The sequence below is a fragment of the Halyomorpha halys genome, unplaced genomic scaffold (genome assembly GCF_000696795.3).
Source record: "Halyomorpha halys isolate HHAL.00 unplaced genomic scaffold, Hhal_1.1 Scaffold1007.1, whole genome shotgun sequence".
Lineage (NCBI taxonomy): Eukaryota > Metazoa > Arthropoda > Insecta > Hemiptera > Pentatomidae > Halyomorpha > Halyomorpha halys.
In genome coordinates, this window is record NW_027104983.1 from 105,381 (window position 1) to 119,000 (window position 13,620).

The following is a 13,620-nucleotide window of genomic DNA, read 5'->3' on the forward strand; positions in this document are numbered from 1 at the left end:
ACTACTCCTACAAAAATAAACGTTATAAACTACTTTATAGCTCATTAAACTAGCTTTAATTGAAGTGCTAATAGACATCTGTACGTCAAATGGTTTTTAAGATATGGATTTTTCAAAATAAATTAACTAACTACTTCATCTTTCAGTAGATTTTTAAGAAATTTTGCTTTTCAAAAAGCTATATCTCGAGAACTATTGGAAGTAAATAGCTCTTTTAGGGCTAATATTTCAGCAAATTTACTCTTCTTTAAATAATATTCTCTTAGATTTTCTAGATTTGTTGGTAGTTTTTAGGATACAGAGCTCCGAATGAAAAATTAATGTTTTGAAAAAGCCGCCAATTTTTATTCCCCCTACCTATACTTGGCAGACTCATCAATTTTGACTAGTAATTATACCTAGTTTTCATTAAAGTAATCAAAATTTGGGGTGAGATAACTGCCTTTTTTTCTTCCCGGCTCTTGTACTAGCTCGGTTCCCACTTTGGGGGTGACAATATTTATTTTTCGGTGGTCCCGAAAAATGAATCTTGATACTCCCGCCACGGTTAGTACGCGGTGGAAACTTTAATATCCACTAGGGGTAGGCAAGAAGGACCTCTAGACGCTTTAGCCTGACTAGTTCCCCCCACCAGACACCAATACTAATATATCTGAGTGGAAAATAACTTTAAGGTTTTAAAATAAACGGCATTCTATCGCACCAACAATATATCTAAAAACAATATCTGCACTTATGAAAATATGCTCTTGGGAGTGGCATAGTCTAGAAATAAATTTAAAACTTTGACTGACTAAACTTTACCCTACGTGTTATAAAGTATTCGCAGTTCTGCAGTACATTATGACACGTTTTCAGCATAATCCACTAGTACATAAAAAAAGTATATATTATAAAATTAATAATCTTACTAAGAAACCACGCTTGTAAATCGTAATATCTTTTTAATGAGTTGTTAGTAGACCGTAGATTAATAGATAGAGAATATGGTAAATAAAGGCCAAAAAAAATATATATATTTTTTTCACCGATGTTTTGACCTGAATTGCAGGTCCTAATCAGGAATCATGGGCAGAGATTTTGACAGAGTTTAGCCAGAATCTCTGTCCATGTTCCCTAATGAAGAATAAATATTTTTTTGTTTATTTACTGACCACACCCCCTCGACCATCTCTTCGTAATATTTTTTTATTAATTTTATGTCAAATTTAATTGGTAATATATTAGCTATGATTTATGCTCCAACTCCTTTTACACACACTCCAACATGACATAACAAGATGTGGAATCTTAAGAAGCCTACATAACATTTTAGCTGTTAAATATGTAAAAATCAATAATTAGTCATTCATGGAAATTTTCTCGGACTGTTTTATTCAGACTAATAATGTCTCCCCTAGAACAATTGGTTTTGTAGGTTAAAGTTACGTAGGCAGTGAAGCCCTACTCAGGGTGCGCTCATGAATCCTAGCCACTAATCTCATGGATTTTTCATTAATATAATAATACTGAAATGCTCATAACGTGAAAGTGAACTTTAGCGTGTTTTTATTGACCGCGGCGGGTGCATATCAGATGAAGCACGATACATTGAAAAGGCTCAAAACGGTCTGATCAATAAATCAATTCAGTATGAATGGGTATGGATATCGAAAATTCATGTCGTTAGCTTACGATGCACTCATTCATTAGGAAGGTTCTCATTTATTTTAAGAATATCTCAAATAGTAAAATGTCTTACGTGCGAATTCATGTGTCATTAGCAACTATCATTTATATAATATAACACTGAATTACTTTTACGAAGTTAAAACATTTTATTAGGTTCCGCAATTCAAATGTTATAATAATTGACGATTGTTGAAATAAGCACCAATGGCATACCTACGACACCTACGAAGTTTGTGTTAGAGACGTATGGAAGATGTCCTAAAAATTTGGTTTCCTTTTTTTTTATAAACACGATCAGTTTATTATAAATGAGCTTAAATTGTCTTTGATAACATCAACAATTAATACTGTATTGCTTATGATAATATTAATAACAAATCACGCCGTCGGACGAACGCTTTTTCTTTCGGATAGTTTAAAGTTTCTGATGGAACAATTACTAATAGATTTAAGACATCGAAAAAATCTATAATATAATAAGATTGTAAAAAATAAAATAAAATGTAGTTCTAAACACTAGGGCAAAATACTTTTCCATCTTCCTTCTTTTTTGGGGGAAATACAATAACATAAAAAAAAAAAAAAAATGATAATTTGAAAATATATCAATATTTATATAACATTTGTATGCTGCCAAATATAATATTTTTCTAAGCGGGATTGTATGGAACATAATACTTAAGAGTTCTAAAGAATGCTAGAACAGAATAAAACTTACTTTTTCCTAAAATAATCAATTTTAACCTACTTTACAGATAACATCGTTTGGTACAAAATAAAACAAGGTTGGTGTTCGTTCGGTGAATATAAAAATCCTGAAATACAGATTTTATTAATCCAGTTATAAAATTATAGGTTTCCAGAGATTTAAAAATATCGTTTTTTTCAAATAAAAAAAAATTTTTACTCGTTTACTACAAATTTCTTTTGCATTTGGGATTTTTTTATTTCTATTTAAAATCATTTAATACTTTCAGCAATATTTTTTCTTATGTCCCAAAACAGAACAAATTGATTGGTTTGAAATAACCTTGAAGCCAATACAGAGCAAAAAGAGAAAACTTAAATTGGATTTTTTAATCAATTTAGGGAAATATAAAATTAATATTCAATTTTAGCACAAACAATAATTTCATAGTCTTAGATAATGAATTTTTTTTGTCCAAAATTTTCTTTGGAAGTTTTTCTTTATTTATAACCATTTTTTTTATGAACATTGGCAGAAAAAAAATATATCGACAAAAAGAAGTCCAATAATATCAAATTATTTTTCATAGGAAAATTCGAATTTAAAAGTTCCAAAAGAATCTAAAACGAACCAAACTTGACTTTCAAAATAAAAAATGTATTTGTCTACTTTACTGGAAGCATATTAGGTTTTTATAATCTGTTATATGTTTCAAGTTATTTGATACGATATTTTGTTCTTATTCTGCACAAAAAAGTAAATAGGTCACTGTTCAATAACCATAGAACAAATGCAGAGTAAAGCAGAAAAGGATAATATGAAAAATTTCTAAAATAGTATAAAACATTTTTTTCAAGTCTGCTAGGGCGCATTGGCAAGAATATTCGGACACATACCGAATCTTTTTCGTCCTAGTATCTCAAAAGAAGTTTCATTGAAGACGGTAATCCCACGTCCATATCCTTTCCTTGTGAGTAAAAAATATTCTTGCTAATAAAGGAAATGTATATATGTTTATTCATGGAACAGCACATGAATTAGACGTACGTTGTTATCTCGACAGCCCCACTTAAACAATTTCAGATACCATTATGAACACGAGGGCTACAATGGCATGACACGGTCACAGAAAATATCGTGACGATTTCAGGATATTTGGGAGTAATCAATGGGGAGACCTTGCACGGCAGAGGGTTATCACAGATATTTGTGTTAGTAATAATGACGCTGCGTGTTGTTCTTGTGACGAAGGTTAATTAAAATCAATATTAAGTTTATTATTATAATTTGATAAATCTATAATAATAATAGTGGTGGCCTAACGAACCCGAAGGTTCTATTCTGATACTACCAATCGCTCTCTACATACATCCTTCTAGTGATGCCCCTACAAACCCAATTCTCCCATCCACGTTTTGGTCAACCCCTCGTGCATTGACCCGTCGCATCAGTGTTTATTAACATTTTAGGGATCCGTTCGTTGGGAAGCTCTATAACCTTACATGTCCATCTTATACGCCGCAATACTATAACTTGAACTATATTTACCGGTTAATTCATCCTTTTTCGGTCCGAATATTTTACGAAATACTTTATTTTCAAAAACCTTAAAGCGCTGTTCAACCCTTAGTGTAAGAGGCCACGTATTGCATCCATAAAGAACAGTGGGGAAGGATGAAAGTTTTGTAAATTCTAGTTTTTAAGTTTTTGGATAGAAGGCGCAAGCTAAGCAGTTTCGAAATTGAAATATAACCATTTATATTTTTGAAAAAAAACGTCTTCAACCTTGGTTTTATTTCCTCATCAATTTCGTTTTTTCTAGTTAACGTCAACCTATCTACCTGTTCAAACGTATTTCCTCCTATATTTATATCAATAATTTGTTTAAAAAAAAAAACCTTTAGAAAATTATCAACAAAATATTTCCATTTTTCTAGTGTTATAAAAATTCGTATTTCAGAGTTCCTCGAGGTACGGATAGTAAATATAAATTTTATTCCTGCAAAGAATACAACAGTTCAATAAAATATAATGAAGTCATAATCCAATCGGGCGATGTAGACTTTTCTCGTATCAAATGTTTCTATTTTTCCTTTAGGTATTTATGAAATCGTCAATATTCTGAATTCTGCATTGTTTATTTTTGCAAACAATGAGAAATATTTGTTTTGTTTTTTTAAATAAAATTAAAGATACTTCAGAGGATATTTTTTTATAAATTGGTCATTTGAGCCCTTCCTGACTAGTTCAATTATGATAAGACCTAGCTGACTTTAAAGACCATTTGATTGTTCACTTACATGCCGAGAAAATAGAAAAAAAATATGAAAATCGATTTTATATAGTGGAACTTTCAGTTAATCGATTTTATTTAAAAATCGCTGTCGTATCCCATGCATATAAATATGTAATTTTATTTTCACACGACTTTTCGTTTTTGAGCTCGGTTGCTCACACAGAAGACACGAAGACTATTTGGCAAGATAAGATTATTTGGACTAAGGGGACATCGAAACATGTAATTCCATCCAAAACTGGAATTAGAAATTTTGCATGATCGCAATAATCTCCTTGCTATAATATATACCATGTATATAGGTAAGTGAAAATTTAAAAAAAAGTAATAACATAAGGTTGTAATTACTTAGGCTCAAATGGTAAATGTAATTGCGAACTAAAATTACAATTACAGTGGTCCATCAAATATTTCCCACTACCAATTACTATTGTAATGGTCATTTTATTTCTGTAGTATCAAATTAATATAACTTATTAATGTTTAAAATTACTTATTTTTCAGTACTGCTACGTATTATATATGCTTTAGAATGATTTACACTAACCGGTGTAGAGCAGGGTTATGATTTTAACACTTGGTCAAATTACGAAAAATTCGAACCCAGATTTTGAGTAAAAATTAACAGAAGTTTATTCTTTTGTAACAGTAAGCAGGCATATTACCCCATGAAAACATGTTTATTAATATATTTTGTATTTAAAGCTGTTTTTTATCATTATTTGTTTATTTAATTTATTACCGCTTAAATCTTGAAAGTTTCAATTAATTTGTTTAACATTGATGCCAGTGATCTCTTTTATATTATAATTACACAATAATGGAAAACACACTTAAGAGTAATGAAATATAACTACTTTTCAAATTTGACCATATAAAATCAGGTGACAAGTGGTCATTAATGTAAATAATAATATAATAATAAAACATTTCTAATAATAATTACTTTCTTTCGGTTATTATGTGTTCCAGTACTCCTTATGTTTAAATTAGTGAAGGTGGTATCATAATATTAAAATGAAAAAAAAAAATAAGTTATTATTCAAATAGCTCATCGGACAATAATTTGTTTTATGTAATCAGGACTTACTAAACCAACATTTTAAACCAACATTGCATGTTTAACATAACTTTGTTGGAAATTTTATAAAATTTAAAACTTGTTATGTATTTAAAATTTATGCCTCACACAATAATACTTGAGCAGTTAAGATGTAGGAGATTTAGCATCCCCGAAACATCCAAAATAAAAATAAATAAATTAAGCCCTATTTGAAGGTAGAATTAGGAAATAGAAATTCAAAATTTTCAGTATTTTTATAAATATCCGGAATGAAAGCGCAAAAATTGAATTTTTTTTTTGTATTTACATTTAAATCTTCATTTTTTAAATTTCTTTTAACGTTTGAAATATTTTTGGTTTTTATTTGTTTTTTTTTAAGTCATTCTAACTTCATCTTTGGTCGTTCAAAGGTTCCACTAAAGATCATCATCAGCCTTTACCTATCTTTTAACTAAAATAAATATTAAGAAAGAAGGGTACTGCCCAAAATTTCAGTACTGGAAAACAATAAATAACCACCGTAATGCAAATCTTACTTTAATAAAATAAAGCAGACAAACTGCAAAATATACTTAACAATGCAACATATACTTGAGTGTGACGTGCGATAGGCTGCTGAAGTGGGATGTGCTATTTCAGTTCTTTATACTAATGTCATAATTTTCGAAACGTTAATGAATTTTTGAATTATAATGCACTTTTATCTCAAAAAGAACAATTTTAGAAGCAGAATTTTTTGATGATTGTTATCATCAAAAATATTCACCAATGCATGCAAATAAAAGGTCAATGGATGATTCAAGTAATTTCCTATTGAGGAATTTCATAAAAAAAATTTTCTAAAACAATCCAATCCTAATTTATTGTATTTTTGATTGAAGGATACCTTCAGAAGGTAAATCTTGTCAATGGCGCTCTCACGTGGAACTGTTGTGATGACATTCAGTACGCTCGCTAATTACGCTTTGACAAGTTCTGATTCTCCAGCTGTTGGATGAAAGGACAGTGTCACTCATCGAAATCCTCTAGTTCCAGAACAAAGAGAGGACGTCGTTAGCGAGTGATATTGACATCTGACATCGAGCTCATGTTGAAGTGAAATAAACAACAATATGATGTTTCGGAAATGGGGTTAAGGGGCCATTTTATGTTGGCTTATATGAAAATGTTGACAAAAATGAGTGGATTTTGTTTTAACAATGCGCCCACGTACTAAATTATAATAAAACGTAGAAAACCTATTTTTAGAATTTTAATTAATGATCATGGTTGGGAACAATTAATACAAGTATTAGAGATGAATTTGATGATTACATATATAGATTTTACATATTAACATTTTACAATCATTGTCAATTATTTACCGAGCACAGTACTTGTCCAAAATAGTTTTTGGGATATTGGTTTAGGCTGGACACTCCTGTGGTCCTACCAAGAAGGGCCGTTTAAGTAAGACTGCTAATAATGCTATAACGGGTCACCATACTCAATTTTAGATAGTTCAGAAAGTGAAGCAACGACTATAAGGAAACTGTTGCTTAGAATTTTTGTAATATTTTGGAAGAGAGATGTTTCTTTCAATTTTGGAAGATTTTCCAACTTTATAAAAGATTTTTATTTTATTTCTCACCAGCCCCAAATATGAGTTATCATTGAATATATTTTACCTCTTCAGTAGTTTATTAAAAAAAAATAAATAACTACCTGTCATTCAGAAAATACAAATTTCATTTATATATTGTGAAATCATTTTTAATAGAACTAAGTTTTATAGAAATTGGTATTCTATAAATATTTCCTTTTCACGTTGTTGTTTTTAGTAAGATTCAACTGATTAAGAAAAAAACCTACTAAAATGTTACTTACGATTTTCTTTTGGCAGTAGAATCGGTAGAACAGTATATTAAATCTTACCTGAAAAAAAACAAAAGAAATTTAATTATATTACTGACATTTCTACATTATATTATAGTCACATATAAGATACTAAATACAAGTTGTTACATATATTAAAATATAAATTTGACAAAGTATTTATCTAGAAACTATCCATTTAAAAAAGTATAAAGTGATATTAATATATATTTTATATTCTGTTTGGTTTTATGATAAAATGATATTTAAATTAGAAACGTAACATACAACTTATAAAAAAAAACATTCATTTGGTCTCACCAATTTTTTTTATTTTAACATTCCAATGTTTCAGCCATTCCAGTCATTTTTAAAGATCTATCAATAAGCTATTTATTATAAATTAATTTTAAAAAACACCATGAAAAGTTATATTCCCTATCTGATTACACTATCACAGCCAAAACCATAAGTTATCAACATAATTGCCGGCCATATTGCCTTTGTCCAATTATTTATTATTACTCATTAAAACATTAAATAGTTTACAGTATATAGTATCACATGTTATAGTATTTAGTATCACATTAACTGGCTTATAATCTCTATTTAAATTACTCATATTATTAACAATATACTGAGTAACCCTCCAGGTTTGCCAATATCTCCATTATATTTTCAATTTTATTTCAGTTTATTTATTCATCCACATCAGTATTAAAACAATCTATCAATTTTAATTACATATTATCTATTTTACCAAAACAAGAAAGAAACATTATAATCATAAATTAACTTTTCTTAAAATTTCAGCATAATACTGGTTTAAATTTTTTCTATCTGATTTAAAATTAATAGTATAATTGATATTATCTGATTTATATATAGCTTCCAACAATTTTCTTTTTTGACGGTTTTCCTTTCTTGATGGAAAATCCTTGTATTTTCAAAATCGATATTATGCTTATTTTTGGATGCATGCACCAATGCTGTTTAATTTGGGTCTTCCTCCTTATTTTTTCAACAGTATTATGCTGATATATACTATCCCCCAATAAATGTATAAATCTATATAAGAGAATATGGATTATAATGTTAATTTAAAATCAAATACAAAAAATTTGAACCAGCATTATGCTGACATTTTAAGCCAATTTAATTTATTATAATAATGTTTTTTCTTTGGTTTGGTTGTTTTGGTTAAATAAATAATATTTAATTAAAATTGATAAGTTTTTAAAATACAAATATCTATGAATACATAAATTGGAATAAAATTGAATATATAATGGACATATTGGTAAACCTGGGATAGTGAGGAAGATTACTCAGTGTAGTTTTGATAAATGCGTAATTTACAGCGATTATAAACTATTTAATGTGATATTAAATACTGTTAACTAGTTAGTGTGTTATTAACATTTGTGTAATTGTCTAATTTACAATTTTATGGGGTCTGAATGGATAAGAAATGATTGAACAGGCGGGTTTAAAGGTAGGGAGGGTATTGGAGCGATGGATATTGGAAGGGATGGGTTGATAGTGTAATAAGGCAGGGAATATAATTTTTCATGGTGTTTTTTAAAATTAATTTATAATGAGTAGATTGTATTTCAAACTTTTTTATTGATAGATCCTTGAAAATGGCCATAAAGGCCAAAACGATAGAGTGCCAAAATAAAAAATGGATTTTTTGTAACTACCAAATCTGTCTAAAACAAAAATTCGCATTATATATAACATAATAAATTCAAAAATATATTACAATACACGAACCTAATATTTCTTCTCTTCTTCATAACATCACAAAATAAAATAATTAGTAAAGAAATAAAAATCTTATTACGAGTTTATCATTTAAAGACTGTAAAAATCGGATAACGTATGTTGAAATACTTTATGAGCTATGTGAAGAAAGATAATTGTGGAAATACCAAAACATTTTAATTTATATAATGACTGTAACGCTATGAATCTGAAGCTATTTCACTGCGACATGTGTGACCCAGATAGTATCAAGAATAATTCATAAAACCAACAATGCAGAAAGAGAATTAATGTTACACCATTACGTTGGGTAAGATCCTCATTCCACTTTACTATATATACTGTGGAAGCGACACCAATCGTCAGTACAGCACCCAGTGCTCTAACATGTTCAGGACAACGGCATTCATCGTAGGCGTTGGCATGATCGCCTTCTGCAACGGTTTCGAACACGAACCGAGCCATAGTCACCACTTTCACGTTAGAACTGACATCATCACCAAGAAGGAAGAGCAGCCTTACCCCGTGGAGGTCATCAAACACGTGCCTTATCCCGTCAAAGTACACGTGGACAATCCTGTACCATATCACGTTGAGAAGCCTTACCCAGTAGAGATCACCAAAGAGGTACGAGTACCTGTCCACGTTCACGTACCACAACCGTACCCAGTAGTGAAAATAGTGAAGGTCCCAGTAAAGGTTCCGGTCGATAACCCAGTACCGTACCATGTATCAAAGCCTTACCCGGTAATTGTAGAGAAGAAAGTACCTTATCCAGTCCCCAAGGAGGTTCCAGTACCGGTCAAGGAATACTATGATGTTCCTAAACCATACCACGTGCCTGTGACAGTGGAAAAGAAAGTACCTTATGTGGTCGAAAAGAAGATACCGGTGAAAGTTGAATATCCTGTCGATAAGCCCTATCCAGTTGAAGTACCAAAGCCTTATCCAGTTACTGTTGAAAAGAAAGTTCCATATGTTGTTGAAAGAAAAGTACCGTACCCAGTAAAGGTGCCAGAGTACGTGAAGGTCCCAGTACCCATCTTCAACCACGCATCAGAACATCATTTTTCAAGTTTTGGAAGAGATCATATTTAACATTATTCTTTAAGTTGAAGTTTTTGTAATTTAAAACTAAAAAAAAAATATAAATTAATGTTTTAAACGGAAATTGTTTCATTATGACCTACATTCTTGAATAGTTTTTGTTAAAGCCAATTCAAATTGAATATGTGTTTTGAAGGAAGGCTTTAAAAAGTTCGAAAACAAACTGGTTCAGATATAAACATTTATTGGTTAATTCAACATTTATAAAACTTAAACTTAACTAAATAAAAGAATTATAATAAAACAATGAGCAATAAAATAAATAGGCCATTTAGATACAAATAAAATCAGATATATAAATTATGCAAAAAAATAAACTAATTTATAAAAAACAAATAAATATATAAAATAAATATTGGTCGACGAAAGGTTGATACACCCCAATAGGTCAGAAGAAGATTTTTGCTTGTCGAGGTGTGGTGGTCGCAGCTCTGTAGCTAAATACACCGCCGCAATTTTAAACTGGTCCAAAGTTGGTGTAGTGGCTCATCGACAGTCGAAATATCCAAAAGCCAAGATGGCCACACTAGCACTTATTAAGGGCATACAGGGTCTAGTTGTTTTTATTAATTATGCGAGCCGACTTATTACCAACAATTCATATTGCACTCAAAGACCACAAACTCAGAAAAGGTCTAGTTCCGGACTTAAATGTTGATTAACACACTCACAATATCAATAAATAACACCAAATGAACCCAGACAGGGCTGGTTACAAACGATCATGGCTACTAATTAGCCGGAACTCTTCTAAAAACGAAGATGGTCGGTCCGTTGCTAGGTGACGCCTTAGCGACGGTTATCAACCCTTAGTAACTGTCCCTATTTCTTATTTATGACACACAAATATAAATACATATTTTTTCCAGACCACATAACATAGAATAGTTATGGTAAAATATGATGCATTTTGATTTTATATATATTTTTCCTCAAATTATATATAAACTAACGATATATCTTGAAAATAACGTCGACGATCATGCAAAATGAAGAATGACGACACATTACTGACCAACAGAGCTTCATGTCATTCTGTCTGCTGTCGTTTTGATAGATTAGTTGCTCGTAGTTTGTGTTTGGTTTGGGTTGTTTTTGTTCTGGACCTTTTTTAAAATTCAAATAAAGTAATGGATAAAAATAATGAAATTTTGATTTAAGAGGAAATATTACAAAGTTGCCCGGATGAATCCGACAGGAGCTCCTCTGCATTTAACATATAACATGGGCTTTTAATTGGGCTGCTCACAATCCTATGCTTATAGTACCTAAGATATTAAAACATTTTACATTTAACACAACATTATGAATGCCCCCAATATATTAAATTAAGACGAGAAAAAAAAGTTTCAAAGTCGATATAAAATATCGGTGCTTACATTTCTTCCACCATCGTTAAGATCTACCATCAAAGACCACCCTTAAAACAATGCCTTGCTCCCATTTACTTCTCAGTCTGCTCCTACAACGTTCATTCGTCAGGTAAGGGGTGACTAACGTATTAGGGATTCATCCCATACTATCCCCGACAGTATAATATAGACATTGTACTTGCAACGACTGCATGGTGATTCATAAAATGACAGAAGTAAATGAACAAGAAATTGAAAATCTTTAAAATAAATATACCCTCAACCAATTGCATTATTGGCACAGATTATCATATATTAGCTATTCAAGATTACCCTATACTTATCTAAATTTTTAATACATAAATTATTCTATGTTTTTTATACGAACTTGATAATTTTTTTTAAATAATTATTATACTTCCATTTCATTTTATCTTGCAATTATAGTATAATCTTCGTAACTATTGCATATAATTTCATTAACTTCTTTAGTTTACTTTTTATTGTCAAGCTTCATAACCAGTCTAAATTCGATAGGGAAACAAAAAAAATAAGTTATAGCTGCTGGTGAAACCTCTCTGAATCACGGTTCAGATGGCTTAGCTCGTTGCTGGGGTATGTTCACTTACAAGTGGTATGAAAGTAATTATAAAAAAATGCATACCTATATGTATAAAAACAAGTTTACTAATTTGAATGGACAAAGTTAATTTATCCCAATTTTTGTTATATTTATATATAAAATATATATAAATTACATTTTTAGAATTAAATATGTAAGAATAAGTCTATAAACAAAATAATAATAAATAGTATTTTTTAAAATAAAAAATCACCACACACAAAAAATAATCAACAATCTTTTTCTTAATTCTATACCAAGTGAGTTCCTATTTAATTCTATTGAATGATATGATTATTAAACCCAAGACAATAAACAGAAGGAAAATTCATTTGATGAGATAGCGGTGTTGTTGCTTAAAATTTTAATAATTAAACAGAGGAATTTAAAGATATGTAAATTTTTTAGACATATGAAACTATTTTTATTAAAACCATAAATATGGTTTTCTTAATTTTCAAAGTGAGTCCTTTCATAGGATTTTAGTCTGTCTGTCACAAAAATCCAACTTTCCACGTTCGTTAGAGGAGTGTCTACAGCAATGGAATTTGAATTTCTACACGTTCATTAAGGTAACTTTTGAAATTGTCCACTGGGAGAGTTGTATGATGGATAGAAGTGTCCGTTAGGAGAGGTGATATGTATTGATTTGATAATATAAATACCTGATGCAAGGTAAATCACCGGGAATAGCACATCTCACGCCGCTTATTGATTTACCTAAACTCTATAGCTCTGAAAAAGACTTTAAAACTCTATTTTTACTCTAAAATTTATTTTGGAATATAATCAACGAGCATTGCTTGTCGTCGGTGACGCAACTGCAGAGTTATAAGGATTCTCTATTACTTGTTGGCAAAACGTTGCAACCATAAAACTAGAAGGAATGATAACAACCAAACATACGTACGATAAATAATTCTCACTTCTTTAAAAAAAAAATAATAATAATGAAACGGAATTTTGTTTGATAATTCCCTATGATGAGCCTTTTGAATTATTTTTTATATTTTGATTCAATCCCAAAACACCTGATTTACTCGCTTGAGATCAGTGGAACGAGAAACCATATGTGAAGTATTTCAATTAATTATAAGGTTTATGTCTTATGTCGAAACAAATGAAACTAAAACTTACTTCAACATATAGTAAGCTTTAAAAACATACGATATCTACAGTACTCCATCTTCCGACTTTGAT

General features: G+C 30.0%; 1 protein-coding gene across 1 annotated transcript; it reads left to right on the top strand.

Annotated features, from left to right (window-relative positions):
• The first annotated feature begins 9,750 nt into the window (after positions 1-9,750).
• On the top strand, positions 9,751-10,456 carry LOC106687752 (uncharacterized). Its single transcript, XM_014431800.1, has one exon. The coding sequence runs from the start codon at positions 9,763-9,765 to the stop codon at positions 10,435-10,437; it is 675 nt and encodes a 224-aa protein (XP_014287286.1). The 5' UTR covers positions 9,751-9,762; the 3' UTR covers positions 10,438-10,456.
• Positions 10,457-13,620: the final 3,164 nt, after the last annotated feature.

Bases quoted from the DNA above. Each gene is read 5' to 3' on its own strand.
- LOC106687752 (XM_014431800.1), top strand. From the start codon at position 9,763: ATGATCGCCTTCTGCAACGGTTTCGAACACGAACCGAGCCATAGTCAC.